Here is a 19,497-nt window from a genome sequence, read left to right as displayed (position 1 = left end):
AGTCATCCTGAGCTTTCTTCACTTCCTAACTTACGATGCCTCGGCTTCTTTCCAACCAATATGAGATTGAGTTACATAATGAGGTCCAGTTTGGTCACTTAGCTGGAACTTTTGTGGTACTTAGGTCTCTTCTGTAAGTTGTTCTGTGTCCTCAAATATCAAAAGATAAGGAAGTCTGCCCCTTAGGACAGCACATTTGAAAGGTTTAAGAGATTTACTATGACCAAAGTTCTTGTCTCAAAGCTATTCCTTGAAGTCAAAGAGAAACATCTAAGTCCTATTCCAGAAACCATCTTTTAGAAGACATTCCCACCCCTACTGCAGAAACCCTTTTGGCTTTGTGATTGGTCCTACGGCAGCCTGCCCCCCTGAACTTCTCCAGTGTGTCAACATCTCTCTTTAGGGTTCACTTACATTTCCGACCCCTGAGGAATTCATTTCCACAGCTCTCCTTCATGCCATGCCCTTCTCAGAGCTTCCATTTCCCACAAGTAAAATGACAAGAAACGTTCTTTAATCTGAGATGCTCGAGTGCTGCATGAATGCTCTGAGACTCTGTAGCACTTCCTATGTCAGAAGCATATATTCTTTTTTGAGGAAAACGAGGGTATAGATATTTTTATCTCATTCTCAAAGGAGACCCTTAAGTCACAACAAGATTTTTTAAAAAACCAACTAAATGATCTCTAAGGTCCTTTGAGTTCTAACAGTCTATAAGTTAAAGGTTCTAAGACACACTACATTTTCTTATTCCCTTGAGAAATTAGAGACCTGGTATTATTCTGCTTGTTTCTCAAAGACAATGAAGAGATAAAATCTGACAGACTCCACAGATACCATGCAACAGTGAAAAGGTTACAGCTCAACCTTTTCTGTCTCATGAGCTTTCTCTCGCTTGAGGTTCTAACGGGTTGAATTGTCATCTCTACGGGATATTATCTAAGGAATTACTAAAAGTACATGAAGTGGTCTCTAAAATCTCTTCTAAGATAAAGATTCAGTGAGAGGTACATTGCAGGTCTTTGCTCTGGTTCTTTCTCTGCCTGGAATAACATCTTACCTCCCCCCTCACATTTTGACATTCTTCACAGGGAGTCTTTCTGTGTTTAATTAGTAGGTATCTCTAGTTTAGTATTGATCACATCTAGATCTCTATCTGCAGGAGTGTGTGGATCTGATTTTTCTACTTGTGAGTTCCTTGAGAGCAGGGTTTGGGTCTTATATGCCTTTGTGTCTCACTAGTTCAACTGATAAACATTCAGTAACTTCCCTTTAGTGGGTCTAAAATCTTACAGAAGCCATTTAGCACTCTCGGCCTTAGATCCCCACCTTTCAGACAGAAGCTTCGGATCTTAGTTCACTTATTGTGGCTTTGCTGTATCATGGGGTTGTGTTTTATTTTTTAAGTGTAAACAGTGATCCCTCACCTATCTCAGGAGTTACATTCCAGAGACCCCCGCTATAGGTGAAAATCTACGAAGTACCAGTAAAGTGGACCACAATATAGTGAGGTACGACTCTCTAACACTGCTATTTTGCGGATTTCTCCTATCGATAGCAGGGATCTCTAGAATGTAACTCCCATGATGAGTGAGGGATCTCTGTATTTGTTGTTTTAGTCTTTTTCCATCTTCACACTGTGAATCTCTGTAAGTGCACCACTGTCGCTTGTCTGCCCTTACAGACACATGCAACAGACACATTCACATATGCTCACACCGTATGCTGGCGCTTGCGTATTGGTGTGCTGTTTCCCAGCTCCCTGCATCTTGGTCATGACAGGCTTATAACAAGAAAGAGCAAAGAGGTGTGTCCTTGTATCCTTGAATATGAGACTATAATTTTCCTAACCTTTTAGACCCAAGCTGCTGACAAGTCTTACCCCTGCTGGGAAGAGCTCTGATATTCAATACAGCCCCATCTGTGTCACTTGGGCACTAGTGGAAAATGCCACCTGGAAATTTTAATGAAAAATATTATCAATTTTCTAAAACCTTTTGAGTATATCTGTGAACTCAGGCTGAATTATATGTCCTTGGTGACTGAATTGTTTCTACTTCTATTTATTTTGTTCTATCAAAATGAAAATTTGCCTCTTCCAAAGAAATCTCTAGAAGGGATCTTCATCACTCTCTGGCTGTCCTCATCACCTAGATGCCTGCGTCTCCTACTTGTCATATGGATGTCTTTACTGAAGGCCCAGGAGAGTCTTCAGTGACAAAGTTTGCCCAAGGAATGACTGCCTGGTGTCCTCTTAGAATTAAAGAGGAGTGCTGTTTGGCTTTGGTGGTGGTTGTTTAATGGTCTTGGGGCTCAAAGCTAGCTCACTACCACTTTGAGCCACAGCTCCACTTCCATTTTACTGGTGGTTAATTAGAGATAAGGGTTTCACAGACTTTCCTGCCCAAGCTGCTTCAAAACATGATCCTACGATCTCAGCCTCCTGAGTAGCTGTGATTACAGGTGTGAACCACCAGCATTGATCTCAGCTGTTTGGTTTTCTAACAGAAAGAAATGACTGTTCAGATAACAAAATCTAATGTATTGCCTTAGAGTCCCTCTTAATGACAGAGGTCCACGTAGATGCTAACTCAGGCAGCTGCCCACGTGTGTCTAAAGGGCCAGTACCATACTCCTAAAGCGGCTCTGTTCTCTTCTCTTTGTGCTGTATGAGAAGCGGCATTCCCTCTCAGTGCTCCCTCTGCCTGCCTGGAGCCAACTGCTAGGTCATTTAGCACTTCAGCCACCTGGTGCTTCCACCTCTCAAAAGCCTTCTCCCCACTGCATCATACTGAACACCGTCCACCTGGGGCCCGGGCACTGATGGCATGACCCTTGGGTATCACACAACTAGAGTCAAAAACAGTAGAACGCCAGGTAGTCCACATGTAATTCTTTATATAACCAGTAAGGCTTGCAGTGGCCTTTTCCCAATAAGTGGAGAAGCTGTTATGCCCAGTTGTATCCTATTATGCTTTGTAAGGGGGAAGAAAGGTTTTCAGGCAGTTCTAGGTATTCTACATGTGTATGGCACCCCCACACACCCACTTGGCAGTATCTCATCTCATATAGTAAAGTAGCCTGCTGCCTGTCATCTGTGTCTCCAAAGGGCAAAGGATGAGCTGTAAAGTGTTTTGTTTTGTTTTTCTCGTTGGCCCCATCCTCTTTAAGCTTTAAGGACTGATGTAAAAGGAGAAGGGTTTTTATTGGATCTGGAGAAAATATTTCTGGAAAGTGTGGATTTTTTTTTTTTTTGGTCTGTCGTGGGGCTTGAACTCTGGGCCTGGGCACTGTCCCTCAGCTCTTCAGCTCAGGACTAATGCTCTACCACTTCAGCCACTTCTGGTCTTCTGGTGGTTTATTGGAGATAAAGAGTCTCATGGACTTTCCTGCCCGGGCTGGCTTTGAACTGTGATCCTCAAATCTAAGCCTCTGCGTGATTACAAGTGTGAGCCATTGGCGCCCAGCTAAAGTGTGAATTTCAACATCTCTTCTGGTAGTGTTAGCCCCTCTTAAAATGTCAAGGACACTTGAGTAAGTGGTGATCTTCATTTTTTTTCCTCTTCCTTTGTTAACAGAAAACGGGAGGAAGAAAACAAGCGAAAGGAGGCAGAACAGCAGAAAGACTGGCTGAGCCCAGATTCTCACATACCCCAAGCCCTTCCCTGTCTACCTAGCCCCAGCAAGCAGCCTCCATCTAGACCCATGTCCCAGGGCCTGACGCCAAGAGACGGCAGTGGGTCTCCAGCTAGAACACCTCCAAAGGACCAACATGTTCCCTTAGATCTTCAGAAAACAGACTCCAGAAAGACAAATGGTAGGTGTGCTGATCAAAGTCTTGGACTACGCTCTTCTGGTTGGTGCAATTTGACTATTTACATTTAAAGCAATTATGTTAGGGCTTACATCTGCCATTTTTATGATTTGCTCTGCTATTTCTTTCCTTTGGTTTTCAGTCCTCTAGATGTCAAGTCCTCCATTCTTCTTTTCTTGCCTTTCTGTGGGTTACTTAGAACACTGCTTAGGAGCCCATCTTGACTGATTTATGTTTTGTTTATGTCATTCCCGAGGCTTCAACTCAGGCCTGGACACTATCCTTGAGATTTTTTGTTCAAGGCTAGTTAGCGCCCTACCACGTGAGCCACAGCTATACTTCCAGCTTTTTGGTGGTTAATTGGAGTTTATAGACTCAAAGAAATTGCTGTCCAGCTGGCTTTGAACCACAATCCTCAGATCTCAGTCTCTTGAATAGCTAGGATTACAGGAGCCACTAGAGTCCAGGTGATGTTCTTTTTTTTTTTTTTTCTGTTGGCCTATGCTTCAATAGTCTTTGCACTAGTTTCTACCTGCAAGGCCTCATTGCTATTCTTACTTGGAGACTAAAAAGTCAGATCTTTTTTGGTGGTACTGAGATCTGAACTCAGCCTTACACTTCCTCAGCCAAGTCTCTACCATGTGGGCCATACCTCCAGCCTGGATTTTTGCTAGTTATTTTAGAGATAGTCCGATGGGCTTCCCTGATTACAGGTGTGAGCTTCTGGTACCCAGCCACAATCAGATACTTAGTGAGGATACTTCACGACTACTCGCCTAACAGGAGCTAGGTTAGGTTAGGTTAGATATTCACTGATTAGATTTTCTGCTTTTTATTTGCTTTTGGCATCCAGCAATTTCCTACATTATCTGGAAGGCATGATGGTGCTCCCCAAGATGTTCATGATATTTTAGTCAACATTTCTAGGCACTGACAGAGTAAAAGCTTTTGGATTACCTAACCTATCACACTGCTAGGAAGAGAAGTTGAGCAGGTTTTCCTGGTCATAATTGCCACTATGATCATGGCAACAGGAAGTCTGAATACCTTATATTTTATACGAGCAAATGAGAATTATTACCTTACTCTGCAAGTTTTAGACAATAACTATCATTTCCTTTTTTCTTTTGTTTCCCCAAGAAACATCCAAGGAACATTCTAAAGGCTGCTCTGCCTGTGTCCATGTCAGAGCCAGAGAAGGCCATGGGGGAGAGCGGCGTCGGAGAGTCTCCTCTGTGGAGAGGTGCAGAGGTCAGACAGCTGGCGAGCAGTGGCGTGAGAAGAGGAAAGACATGGCGAAGGCACTTTCCCCCATCAGCACTGTCAGGGCGGCTGGGCCTGAAGAGAAAGGAAAGGACCCTAGTCATGCACCTACAAGCCTTTCCCAGGACAGCCACTGGAAGGCCAGCAGGCAGCAAGACTCAGCACCCAAGACCAGAAGTGTTCCCCAGAAAAAGTGCACTCAAGAGGTCAAAGGAAGGTGCTCCCCAGCCGGTGCCAGTCGGCCTGGCACAGCCAAACAGGAGATGGTTTGTTCGCGGCAGAGTCCTCGCCACCATCGCACACCAAAAAGCAAGGTTACACCAAAGCTTGTAGGAGAAATCTATTCAGACTTGCCCCAGAACACAGAGATGAGGTCAAAACCCAGAAAGCCAGGGACATCTGCTCTGTCTGAGGACATTCAGGAATCTAAGGAGACAGAGCCCACACCTGTGCACCTCTCTGCCCAGAGTGTGAATATTGACCTTCTCCCTGTCGAGCTCCGCCTGCAGATTATCCAGAGAGAAAGGTGCAGGAAAGAGCTGTTTCGGAGAAAGAACCAGGCGGCGACCATCATCCAGCGTGCCTGGAGAAGGTAGGCTGAGGAGATGCTACAGCCTTGGCACATCCTATGCCCGCTGGTGTGTTCCTGTGGTTAACTGTACAATAGTACAGTTTTTGCTACAATAGTTGCAAAACAAGGATGATTTGATGGAGCCTACCCATGAAATCTTACCTCTACCTGCTACTATTTTACAGTTACATGGAAGGTGTTTTTACCTAGGAAGATAGCATAGCATATATGCTAAGAGAAAATGTCTCCATTGTCAGTCTAACTGGTTACTTGACTTTGGGGAGATCACTTGGCTTCCCTCACCCTCAGTTTCCGCAGCTGTAAGACAGGACTTAACAACTTGATATGCCTCTCCTGTACTTAAATACACTGCTGGATGATCTGGTTTCATAAACTATAAAGCACTATACATCCTTCCATTTTCATATTTTGGTATATAAACCTGCTCACACAGATTTATATGGGTTAGGTGCTGGGAGTTGGGTTAGAGGCTATCCTAAAAGACTGGGATTGTGTCCTAGGTAAGGCAATCAGGTTCCTGCTGGAAGGACTGGAGCAGTCCTTTGCTACTTAATCACTGTAAGACCCTGGAGACTCACTTTAGTGACAGTGCCCGGCAAATGCTGGACCCATGCCGAGTCAGTTGCCTCCATGCCAAGGAGGGAGAATGATAGGGGATAAAGTAAGCCATGTGCTCAGATATGCCAAATATCAAGGCCTCTACCAGGAGAAGAAGAAAAACGAAATGTACTAAGAGAACACCAATGGTGTCAGGCAGAGCACAGCAACAAAGAATCTTGGGAGGACCTCACACTAAACCCTATATACTCTGGAGCCGGGTCATCTGGTTTGTGCTTGTCTATCCTCTGAAGAACATGCCCTGGTATTCAGCCCTAGCCACTACAAGGACATCATCAAAACAGGAGTCCCATGGTTTTGTTTTTTTTTGTTGGTTGTGGGGCCTGCACTCTGGGCCTTGGCACTGTCCCTCAGCTCTTCAGCTCAAGGCTAGCGCTCTACCACTTGAGCCACAGCACCACTTCCGGCTTTTTCTGCTTATGTGGTGCTGAGAAATCGAACCCAAGGCCTCATGCAAGCAAGGCAAGCACTCCTCCACTGAGCCACCTTCCCAGCCCCCAGTCCCATGGTTTTGGACAGGCGGACAATTCAGAGAAAACACTGGATCCAGCATTTGAACCTCCCACTGAAGGGCCTTTCTCTCACGCTCCTTATCCAAGAGTAGGCTAGGGAAGGGTGGTCTGGATAGTGCCCACAGGCTGAGGTAACTGCCAGAGCAGGAGGTACCATTATTCCCGTCATCAAATACCACGACTACAAATAGCATTTGTTGGGCTAGGCCTCACAATAACCCTGAGGAACAGGTACTATATTCTCCCCCCATGCAGGAGGACATTAATCAGCCACCACCATTAGCACCGGCTGGGGCAGGCACTGGCTCTAACACCACTGTGGGGAGTGGCCATTGCTCACAGATGTGAGAGTTTCTCCAGGGTATGCACTGGCTTCCCCGAAGAGGAACATTTTTAGTATTTTAGGCTGGAACCTGGATCTAAAAAAGCCAGAAAGGTTTACCTGATCTGGCCCCACAGCTGTGCCCTAACTGAATGTCTCCCTCAGATTGTCTGTTCTTGGACTCCTTTTGAAGAGACAGGAGCTGACAGATCCTGTCACTAAGTATCCAGAATCACAAATGAGCCTTCAGTCATTCCTCCCAACAACAGTGGGCTCACGTCCCAGGCACCCATCTGGGATGCAATTACGCAGGGCCCTCCAGCTGTACCACTGTGCAGTGGCGAGGCCAGAGGCCACTGACTCCCAAGGGGCTTGTGGGATGCCATGTTTGCCACACCTGGTGATATGGCATGATTAATCTTGCTGTATTTTAAGTACATTCTCCACTTGAACCACAGGAGCCCAAAGCACTGTCCTAGAACAGTATGTCTGACCCCCCTCCCCCAGCCTAAGGAATAGTGAGAAATGGGATATGGGGCAAAATTCAGAGCCCAGATTCAACACCCAGGTGCTCAGCAAAAGCTGGCCGTACAGGGGCTGGGAAGATGGCTCAGTGGTAGAGCGCTTGCCTTGCATGCCTGAGGCCCTGGGTTCGATTCCTCAGCACCACATAAGCAAAATGAAAAAAGCCGGAAGTGGCGCTGTGGCTCAAGTGGTAGAGCTCTAGCCTTGAGCTGAAGAGCTGAGGGACAGCACCCAGGCCCAGAGTTCAGGCCCCACGACTGGACCCAAAAAAAAAAAAAGCTGGCTGTACTAGCCTGTGCAGAGACAGCCATGAGCTATTTCCAATTAGCCACCAGAAAACTGGAAGTGGCACTGTGGCTCAAAGCGGTAGAGAGCTAGCCTTGAGCAAAAAGAGCTCAGGGACAGCACCCAGGCCCTGAGTTCAAGCCCCACAACTGAACCCCCCCCCCCAAAAAAAAGGCTGGCTTTATATGGGATATGCCAAGGATGACACAAGGCAGCTGCAGCTGAACCCTGGGCTTGAGAAACATGGAACAACCTTAAAATTGTGTTATCAGTCAAGACTTGACTACGTAAAAATTAAAGGCGGATACTGGACCAGCCAACCAGGATACCTGCTGTGTGAAACACTTTGTTGTTACTAAATGCAGTCCCCTTTCTGTAAGTTTTCCACATATTCTGAGATAAGCAGGGATATGTAAGAAGAACCCTGAGCTAAGGGTGAAAGCACTAAAAGAACATGCTAGAATTCTCCACAAAACAGGATTGTATGAGAATGGAGATTCTTTCTGTCCTGATGAGGATGCAGTCTCCACAAACAAGGTACTGCAATCATTCAATGGGTGATTGCCCATCAAAAGCTAAAGCTCCCAACAACTCCAGCCCATACCTGAACCTCCTAGTAAGTTCTCTATCATAAGCACAGAAAGCGGGGAAGTCGCTCAGCATGTCAAACAGGAAATAGTTGCAGAACAGCACTGTCCCACCACTCTAGCTTTTCTGGAAAGGTCGTCCAGCTGAAGAATGCTACAGCTTGTCATTCTCCAGGAAAGGAAGAAAGAATCATGTCCGTTGATTCCAGTCAGCCTTTGAGGAGGAGGGAGGGAGATTTTAGCAAACTCGGTTTGATGTATTCTGATGAGGGTACAGGCCTGTTGCTCCCTATAGCTCCCGTGGGTCGTCCAACAGTAGTTAATACAGCTACAGATAGAGAACAAGGACGCAGCTCTTCTTTAGAGGATTCAAAACAATGCTCCGTAACTTTGGGAGTGCCTATGGGATAAAACTCACACACTAGACTAAGGTATTGCTATCTTTCCCCTGGCCTTTGATTTCCCCATCCCAAACTCTTAACTCCCAGCAGAATAATCTCAGTAAAATGCAACATTTACCATGCCAGGCTTCTTAAATTCTTTTGTATGGTATAATACACCAAAGTCCTGAGCAATATTTGGCTGTTAGGCCAGATCACACTAGATTTTAGTAATGATTTCTCTTGGTTCTTGATATGTCACCCTACATAAGTCGCACAGTCTTTCTGAACCTCACATGGTCAGCCTCAAGGAGACTCAGTCATCGGGAGGCTTACTGGAACTCAGCAGGCCTTTGGTGTAGCCCCGCCTTGCATCTTCCTTCCCTCCCCAAATATAATCACAATGCATTACTTTCCCACATCTCTGCACACATCCATTCTGCTGCCTAAAATGCCTCTCTCCTGGGTTTCTTTTTTTTTTTTTTCATGAGGCCTGAACTCTGGGCCTGGGCACTGTCCCTCAGCTCTTCAGCTCAAGGCTAGCACTCAGTGCCACTTCCGGCTTTTTTCTTTTTGCTTATGTGGTGCTGAGGAATCGAACCCAGGGCCTCGAGCATGCAAGGCAAGCGCTCTACCACTGAGCCACCTTCCCAGCCCTCTGCCTGGGTTTCTTAAGCTGAGCACAATCCACAGCATCCTTGGAAAGTACACAGACCCTGTAGCCTTGCTGGTCTCACGCCTGTTCTGTACCATGTGCAGCACTTGGCACAATGCACTATTAGTTTCCACCTCAGCCTATCTCATTGTCTGTGTTCCTTGGGGGCCAGGACTCAACTGCTTCCTAGTTCAGAACTACTTCGTGATGGAGAAAAGAACATACAGCCTCCTAGGAATGAGAGCTTGAATGAACTTTCTAGTTCAATTAATGCTATTATAGCTTGTAGAAATCTGAAGAAATTTTGGTTTTCTCAGAATTGTGACCTTTTAAAATCCTCTATCCTCTGACCCTTCCAGGTACCAGCTCAGGAAGCACCTGTCACACCTTGTGCATATGAAACAGCTTGGAGGGAAAGACATGCTCCGATGGAAGCGAGTATGCACAGCATTGCTCATCCAAGCTTGGAGGAAGGAACTGGAACTGAAGCTCCCAAAGACCACCTCAGTACGCAGGATGCCCAAGAGCCTAGCCAAAAGCACCTCAGGCACAAAGCTTACCAAGCACTCAGTGCTGAAGCAAATCTATGGTAACTGTTCTCCCAGGCACTTCGCAGTTCACTAAAGTCCTGCCACATCTGAATCTGAAATAGGCAACCCTCCATTCAGAGTTAAAAGCCTTCCTTATTCAACTTCCAAGCACCAGGAGGATGTTCAGCACCCAACTTAATGCCTCCTTTTCATGAATTCTGGGTCTGAATTCGTTTCATGAGAAATCTAGCATCTCGGCCCAGAAAGCATTTTAGTAAAAAGTCAAGAGGTTCTTTGCTAGGTCCAAGACAGAGAGACAAGAGTTTCACAATTTAAACCCTGCAGACACCTGCTTGTGTGTCCTTATGTGGCCAACTATATATTTCAAGTCTCATTTTGACCTTTCCTCTGCTAAGACAGTATAGGGTTAATTACATATGATAGAGTCAGTCCATAACTCAGTACTACAGTAAGTACTTATTTAGCAGATAAATTGCTGCAAACTCAAGTATTTCCAGCTCTGAAAGAGCCTATCCACACACACACACAGGAAGGAGCCTATCCAAACACACACACACACAGGAAGGAGCGCACATACACACACACACACACACACAGGAAGGAGCCTATCCAAACACACACACACACAGGAAGGAGCCTATCCAAACACACACACACACAAGCCTTGTTAGTTCTCAAATAGAAAATAGCTGAGCCAGAGCACCTTTAGAAAGATCTGCAGTTCAGGGAGCAACATCCTTAGGACACAATCTCTGTGTCAACATGTTGAGGTCAAAGTTTCAGACTGGAGTATTTCAGCTTTATTGGATTAGCAATGACCAGGCAGTAAAGCCTTTGTGAAATCCAAAAAACTGAAAACATATCTGGTCCTAAGCATTTGAGGTAAGAGATATTCTGAAACCATACTTACACATTAGCTTAATTTATCTCAGCAGACACCTACCTGCAAGCCCAATGCCCACCCCAATAAGGAATCAAAACCTGGTTAGACTACAGCTGTCACTGGCTATATGGTAACTACTGTTGGTTGGTTTCAGGTTGTTCTCAAGAAGGGAAAGTCTATCATCCCACAAGGCCTTCAAAAGCCCCTCCTGTGCTGCAGCTGAATTCAGGTAAGAAAGTCATTGCTGCACCAGCAAGGCAGATGGAGAGAACATTGGGCTTTCCTTTTCTGAAAATAGATCAGAGATGGTCAGGGTTTCCCATGGCCATTTGTTTCTGTTTCAAGTATGCATGTTTTGTTTATGCTTTTTTTTGCTGGTTCTGGGGCTTGAACCTGACTTGTACGTTCTATAACTTGAACCAGTTTCACTTCTAGCTTTTTGTGGTTAACTGGAGTTTCATGGACATTTCTGCCCTGACTGGCTTTATACAATCTTCAGATCTGTCCTGAGGAGCTAGGATTATAGGCAAGAGCTACCAGTGTCTGGCACAAGTATGCATGTTTTTAATTCTCCTTTCATGGGATTACTGCAGTCAATATCTATCTCCATAAGAAGCAGTAACTTTTTTTTTAATGTTTTTTGTCTTTTCTTTTTTGGTACTGGGGATCGAACCCAGGACGTTGCACTTGCTAGGCAAGCGCTTTGCCACTGAGCTACATCCCAGCTCAGAAGCAGTAACTTTTTATTATCACTAAAAGCTATAGTTAACATTACCTCTAGAGAAACAAAAGATGGTGGATATTATTTACATGCTTGCTCACTTAAGAAAATGAAAAGGCTTTTTTCAAGGAATGTGTTAGGAATCCTTGTCTCATTTTGGTGATTGCTTACCAAACATGGAAGAGCACCATAAACAGAAAGCTGAGAGCACATTCTGCTCAGGCAAAAGCAGTACATAGCAGCTCAGGTCTGTCTCTCTTCAGCTATAAGACGTGTGAGTTTTACTCAGGGCCCCTTCTTTCATGCCAGCATTAAAAGTGGGTGATAAGTTCAGTGCTGTCAGCAGCTAATGCCAGGTCCAGTGCAGCTCACAGGTGGCTATGGCAACATGCTCCCCCACCCACCTTGATCCAGTCAACCTGCAGGAACGAGAGCAGCTGGGAAGATGAACAGTGACTGTCAGCATGAACTTTAACATTCAGTTTTTGATAAGGGGAAAACGTGGAGGTGGGGGGCAAAGGAGTTACTGCCAAATCTTTAATTAGAGTTGGGTAAGCTCATGTTACACAAGCAGGATGATCAGGGAGTGGTGATGAGACAGTTACAAACTTTCAAAGGAACTAGGCCCAAAATTCAATGTAAAAAGACCTAACTTATACTTGATTGAGAATATTTCAAAAACTGAATTGTCAGATGTAAACTAACAAAGAAGTGTCATTTAGATATCAGTATAAATCAGAAATCTGATCATTTTTCAGTCTGAAGGGAATAATCCAGAATCCTTAAAAATCAGGGTGTTTAGCAGCTCAAAAGGTTTTTAGGAAGAGGACACAGTAAATGAATTCAAAGAAATAATGTTTTCTTAGGACTTCACATGAGCAAGCATCACATTTCCTACACACATTTCTGACTGGCTTAAAATCTAAAAGTTCTTTTTTGGGGGTTAGGGAATTTCTGACTTGTGTTCTAGTTTTAGACATTTGTAGACATTTAAATATTCATGAACATTACTGCTTCCTCTCTCCAACATGGATAGATATCTTCCTATGACTTCAGAGTTCATCTACCCCCTTTCAAAATGTTGCTCTGCTTTCTGTCTTCTATACCCATCCCAAAGAAAAAGTCAACATAGGGGCTGAAGCTGGGCATCAGTGGCTCACTCTTATAGCTACTCAGGAGGCTGAAATATGAAGGTTGTGGTTGAAATCCAGCCCGGACAAGCAAGTCCCTGAGACTCTTTATTTCCAATTAACCACTAGAAAACCGGAAGTGGTGCTGTGGCTCCAGTGGTAGAGCACTAGCCCAGAGTTCAAGATCCATGACCAAAAAAAAAAAAAAGGGGGGGGGGCCTGGGAATGCAGGTTAGTGGTAGAGGGCTTGTCTAGCATGCATGAAGCCCTGGGTATGATTCCTCAGTACCACATAAACAGAAAAGGCCAGAAATGGCACTATGGCTAAAGTAGTAGAGTGCTAGCCTTGAGCAAAAGAAGCTCAGGGTCAGTGCCTAGGCCCTGAGCCTGAGATCATGCCCCAGGACTGCTTCACCCCCCCCCCCAAAAAAAAGTGCAGGCAGCCAAAAAGATGCCCAGATCCTAAAAGTAGTAGTTCATTTTAAAATCATGACAGAATAATTAAGGCATGTTGTTACTGTTTAAGACTTTTCAAACAGTTTAAAACTATTTTGAACAGAAAGTTAGGAGCTAATTTTAACAGTGTGGCTTCATCAAGGTCTCCTGGCTATGTGTGAGACCTCAATGTCCCCCTTGGCACTGTTTTGTTTGTTTTCCCATCAGTCACGGGGCTTGAACTCTGGGCCTGGGCGCTGTCCCTCAGCTCTTCAGCCCAAGGCTAGCACTCTACCACTTGAGCCACAGCACCACTTCTGGTTTTCTAGTGGATTATTGAAGATAAGAATCTCACGGGCTGCTCCTCGCAGCAAAGTCTCCACCCAGTACCTGCGTTACCTAGGCAACTGGGACACCTGGAAGAGGTCACATCTGCATCCGCTGAGGTCACATCTGAATTTGATGTGGCCACACCTTTCCCCACCCATACCCTAGATAAGGCCTAGCGAAGGCCCAGGCTCTCTCTCTCTGTTCTATTCTAGCTCACTCTGTTCTATTCTAGCTCTCTCTCTTCTATTCTAGCTCTCTCTCTGTTCGTTTCTAGCTCTCTCTGTTCTTTTCTTGCTCTCTCTGTTCTTTTCTAGCTCTTTTCTCTCTTTTGCCAGCCACGTGGAGTGCCAACCTTGCCTGGTCCCAGCAGGTCTACTGAATAAACCTACCCCTTACCTGAAAAAAAAAAGAATCTCACCGGCTGGACGGGCAGGACTGCTGGGGCTGGGGCTGGCTTTGAATGGGAGATCTCAGATCTCAACCTCCTGAGTAGCTAGGATTACAGGCGTGAGCCAATGGCGCCTGGAGGCACTGTTTTCTGACTCTAATATCCAAACGTTTTTCAAGGTCATTAAAACCCCTCACAAATCCAACTTAAGTTTGAGGTTCCTATCAGCCTGTCATCATCCTTCAGGCACTGCAGATTTGAAACAAACCTATTTTCTGGAGCAGACTATGGCAAAAAATGTTTCATACAGGGAAATTAAAAGATTTATATGAGGAAGTGGCACTGTGGCTCAAAGTGGTAGAACACTAGCCTTGAGCAAAGAGAGCTCAGGCACTGAGGTCAAGCTCCATGACTAACCAAAAAAATTTATATATGAGAGAGTCATGCAGATATAGTTCTTTAGTTATTTAGGCAGAATGAAATGAAGAAAAATACAAGGCTATTAAAGTCATTTAGCCTCTAAACTGTCTTCCTCACCTGCCTTGGCTCCAAAGAGCCCAAAACTAAATCCTTTTTATTCACTACCTAGGACTCTTCCCTTCAGCATTAAAATGAATAACCTGATTATCCATCTGGTATTGTTTTTAACAGTGAGCAACTTGCAGTGTATTCATCTGGAGAGCAGTAGAAAATCAAAGAACTTTTCCTATAACCTGCAATCGGCTACGCAATCAAAAAACAAACCAAAGCTTTGACTGCCTGTGGAGGAAGACTGGAAGCATCAGTACAAAAGCCTCATTTTCTATGAAATCTTTTGCATCTTGGCAAAGCTTTAGTATCCAAACCTAAAGCCTTACTACCCTGAAAATGTGCTAATAACTAGAAGAAAAGGTCGGCCCGACTCCTCTGCTTTTACACAGTACTGTTTCTAAATCATCTCAGCGGCACTGAAAGGACTGGAGTAGACTGTGCTCGTGGTTGGGTGCTTTCACCTCAGTCAGTATGCCTGGGAATGAGAACTGGTAATGAATGGTAACATAAAACTAAGAACATGAGCACTCAAGGAGTGGTGGGCTTTCTGACAGTAAGCTGGCAGAGACTTGGTTTGCTGGCTCAAGTGATAAACCTAAATGCGAGAAGCAGCCACCTTCATCTCATTCCCTCCCTGGAATGGACCAACATCGCGAGAGACGCCATATTTTACGCTGCTACTGGAACCTTATCAGCTTAAATTCTGGACAAAAACCATGAGCAGTGTTTCCATTTAGAAACTGTAAGACCATAAGTACATTCCTTTGATTCCTTAGGTTTTCCAGTTCCTGTGTTAGTCACAGGTCACAGCCATGTCCTCTCTGTATAGTATTCTTCCTGCTCAGAACAGCCGTGTCATATCAAAGTCAGTAAGGTAGGGTCTGTACTCACAAAGCAAGGTGCCAAGGCAGGCTCAACATCCTCCTGTGTTTCCTGACCACTTGCAGAGATGAGAGGTCTCAAAATGCCATTCCTACTGGCAGGGAACACTACACACATTTTAGCACTGAAAGAAAGCCTGGTTTAAATAAAACAGGCTTTTTACACTTTCCTAAGGGTGAGGCGGCTGCTATAGGAATAGACAAAAAAGCACAAACAGCAATATCAAGATCACACATTTTTTACTTCCACATGCCATTCCTATGGCTAACACCAAAAGGCAGGAAGCAATAAAATATTTGCAAATGTTAACTGCCTTCACTTTTAAGTTTAATAGTAATATTGAAAATATGAAAATACTGCAAGGCTTAGCTTGATGGAATCATGAAGATTCAGCTATTTGTTGGTATATAAGATAAGGTACCGTAGAACCATTCAATATTTTGTAAATATATCACTCCTATGAAATGTAAAATGCACTGACACCAGTAACCATGTATCTATATTAGTCCAGAACAGCCTGAGCTTTAGTAGGTATTCCCAAGTGTTATATCCCCACTTCCATGCAAAAGAAGGTCCATGAAGAACTTTTTGTAAGTTTAGCTTTAATGACAAACATCTACTACATCAGTCCCTCTTCAAAATAAGATAGATTATGAATAAACAGTTTCCAATAAGTAACACAGTGCCTTATCAATACACTGCACTCAATGCATTGGGGCCCTGGGGATGCCCAGTGATGTACACGCTGAAGCAGTAATGCAGATCTGTGAGCCACTGCTCCTGAACACTGCCACTCTTCAAGGTCTGTGGAGAAAGACAAATAATTTAAAAATTGTACCAAAATTGTACTGTCATGTGACAGTAGTTTTCACATCTACCCACTTTTCAAAGCCCAAACAACAGTATCCCAATGTATAAACCACTGCTCAGAAAGGGAAGACTGCTCAGAACAAGAGAACTATTAATCAGGAATTGCCACAATGAAATTTCCCTGTTATATGTGTAAGTGTGGCTTGTTTCTTGTCAGACTTTTCCTTCCTACATGTAACTGAAATTTCCAACATTCCTACATCTCTGGTCCCTTCTCCTTGGCATTCTAGTAATTCATGACCTTCACATAAACATCAACTGAGAATAATTCTACAAGGCCCACTAACAATTCTGTTAATGTCTTATCTAGGCAAATTCTTCAATCTGGCAAAAATAATCCAAGATTATACTTTTCTTCCCTTTTACTTTTTTTTTTTGTTTTTGTTTGTTTTTGTTGGTCATGGGACTTGAACTCTGGGCTTGGGCGCTGTCCCTCAGCTCTTCAGCTCAAGGCTAACGCTCTACCGCTTGAGCTACAATGCCACTTCCGGTTTTCTAGCCTCCTGAGTAGCTAGGATTACAGGCATAAGCCACCAGGGCACAGCTCCTTTTACTGTTTTTGAATTATTCCACTACCATTGTCCACTACACTGGAAATGCAGAATAGCACCTATGTGATATGTATATAAAGACTACTGCTGCAAAGTACATATTTCAATGAATGAATCCCTCAACATCTATACAAAACATTTATCTCCCAACCAAAACCACCAAAGAATCTTAGACAACCAAAGTTAACATTCTAGATAGTCAAATAGTCCTAGCAAATGCAGAGAGCCACCCAGCAGGCAAAGCTGAAACCCAAACTTCTGATGTCTCACTGTCCACTGAAGCAATTAGGAATTATCTGGAAGTTAGTCCTGTTAATTTTTTTTCCTTAATGACAGAATTTAGGTGGCACTTAATAAATGTCAGGTACGCTATAATTTCATTTAATGGTTCCTAAACCCCAAAGGCATGCAAAAATGGCACTATTTCCATTTTTACAGAGGAAAACAAGTTTGGATACATAAAAGGAGAGAGAGGGGAACTGCCAAACTATCACAGTTAATCAACAGAATCTGACCACAGTCCAGATAGGAATAATGCTGCTACATATACCTTTTACCAGTGTCTGGTACTACCTTTATGTTGTTTTGAGAATTTTAAGGGTTTTTAAAAACTTGGTCAGGTGCTGAACAGCAGGGGAAGCACTGAGAAGTCACCAAGCTGGGCTGAAGCCAGTCCATTCACACCCTCTCAACAGCAGGCTCCCCTCAGCCTTCCCATGAACCCATTCCTCCGTATAAAGCACTTAGCCCCTGCTTCTTACCGTGATATTCTTAATGATCTGCTGCACCAGCACAGCATTGTTTAACATTTGAGTCCTGAGGGGTGCGTGCTGAAGCAAAAGACGAAGCATCTGCCCTACAACATGCAGCTCCTCAGGCCCAACTCTGTTCACCCGCAGGCTCTGCAGCATCAATTTGAGCACTCCAGGAACGAGAGCCAGGATGGAGACACAGACTCCCCACAGTTTATCCCTATAATAACAGAGACCAAAAGTTAATGAAGTGACACACACTGGATAAGGATCCTTTCTACATCCCCCAAACTAAACCTTTTATAACACGTCTCCTAATAAAGTATCATAAAACATAGTAAGAATGGGTTTCATCAGAACTAAAGGAAATCCAATGCTCTCTTCCCCATTTCATGGATTCCAGGAAGCCTAACAACTAGCACTTTCCAGGGGGTTGCAAAACATTCTTAAAACCCTAGTGATCACAGGTAACACAGAGGTAGCCAGAAAACACAATGATACACAGCCTTGTTATCCAGGATTGGATACTATATTATACAACATAAAAGGTATCAAAAGAATAGGAATATCCAACTGGTTAAAAAAATTCATAAAAACTTAAGCTCATGACCTGGTTTCTGAACTCTTAATGGCTTAAAGCAAATCTCCAAAGAGAAAAACACCAAGGACCCAAACAAATTTCAGGAAGTAGCTAATAAGGAATTATGTCTGCAATACTTGGTCTTAATAGTCCAGAAAGAACAAATCTAAAAAAAGACATTCTCTTGGGAGTCTCTATAGAGGAGTAAACAATGTTTATATGGCAGAGAAAGGTAAATTTGACACTTGCCAAACAACCTCATTCTACAAGAGTATTAATCAAATGGAGCAATAGCCATCTGGATGGAGGAGAGTCCAAAAGCTGCTAAAGGCTCCCATCTTAATCTGTTGCAGTTTCTGTACTATGAGCATACAGCAAGCCCAAATTTTTCTAAAAGAACCTGATTACCCAAGTCTAGAATCTAGACTGAGTAGCCCTTTTACACAGTGACCAACTTCTCTGGCTCCACCTACAGTAAAATACCATGAGGTGAATAAACAAATTCATTCTGGACCAAGTAGAATTTTTTTTTTTTTTTGGTTCAGTCGTGGGGCTTGAACTTTGGGTTTAAGTGTGCTGTCCCTGAGCTCTTCAGCTCAAGGCTAGTGCTCTACCACTTGAGCCACAGTGCTACTTCTAGTTTTCTGGTGGTTAACTAGAGATAAAGAGTCTTCAGGACTTTCCTCCCCAGGCTGGTTTTAAACCGTGATCCTCAGATCTTGGCCTCCTGAGTCACTAGGATTACAGGCATGAGCCACCATACCTGGCTTAGACTATTCTTTTTTAAGGGTCTTTATTCTGTTGACGGAAACAGAGGCAGACTCAGAATAGCCATGAAGGGAGAAAAGAGAAAGGAAGGCTTGCAGACCTAGTTAAATTGAGGCAAAGGCATATATACTATTTAATCTTGGTGGAAAGGAAAAGAATAGGCTAATTTGGATCCTGTTGGATTTCTAATATGTATCTCTTGGGATTTTACAAAGTACTTCTATAATGGTCCAATATACAGTAGATGTGACATTTAATACATTTGATGACTTTGTCACTAGGCAATTTTGTGGTTCTCCAAACATCCATAGTGCATTTACACAAACCTAAGGGTATGGAACCATCACTGGGCACTGCCTCTTGATGGATCATGAGACACAGTAAACAAGAAAGGTATGAGGGGGCTGGGAAGGTGGCTCAGTGGTAGAACGCTTGCCTTGCATGCATAAGGCCCTGAGTTCAATTCCTCAGCCGGAAGTGGGGCTGAGGCTCAAGAGGCAAAGCGCTAGTCTACAGCTGAAGAGCTGAGGGACAGCGCCCAGGCCCAGCGTTCAGGCCCCACGACCGGACCC

At 44.1% G+C, this 19,497-nt stretch overlaps 2 protein-coding genes across 2 annotated transcripts in view; one reads left to right on the top strand and one right to left on the bottom strand.

The window, feature by feature from the left end:
• The window catches only part of Invs (inversin), a 104,632-nt gene extending 88,550 nt beyond the window's left edge, over positions 1-16,082 (top strand). Inside the window, exons 13-17 of the mRNA XM_013023321.1 lie at positions 3,579-3,817; positions 4,955-5,669; positions 9,913-10,142; positions 11,142-11,216; positions 14,643-16,082. Coding sequence (XP_012878775.1) covers positions 3,579-3,817; positions 4,955-5,669; positions 9,913-10,142; positions 11,142-11,216; positions 14,643-14,746 — 1,363 coding nt within the window. The 3' untranslated portion in view covers positions 14,747-16,082. The remainder of the gene's footprint in view (positions 1-3,578; positions 3,818-4,954; positions 5,670-9,912; positions 10,143-11,141; positions 11,217-14,642) is intronic.
• Positions 15,990-19,497, bottom strand: part of Tex10 (testis expressed 10) — a 42,182-nt gene continuing 38,674 nt past the window's right edge. Inside the window, exons 14-15 of the mRNA XM_013023322.1 lie at positions 17,587-17,797; positions 15,990-16,208 (exon numbers count right to left, since the gene is read on the bottom strand). Coding sequence (XP_012878776.1) covers positions 16,095-16,208; positions 17,587-17,797 — 325 coding nt within the window. The 3' untranslated portion in view covers positions 15,990-16,094. The remainder of the gene's footprint in view (positions 16,209-17,586; positions 17,798-19,497) is intronic.

The sequence above is a fragment of the Dipodomys ordii genome, unplaced genomic scaffold, assembly GCF_000151885.1.
Source record: "Dipodomys ordii isolate 6190 unplaced genomic scaffold, Dord_2.0 Scaffold67, whole genome shotgun sequence".
In the NCBI taxonomy this organism is placed as follows: Eukaryota; Metazoa; Chordata; class Mammalia; order Rodentia; family Heteromyidae; genus Dipodomys; species Dipodomys ordii.
This window is presented reverse-complemented; position numbering and strand designations above follow the sequence as displayed.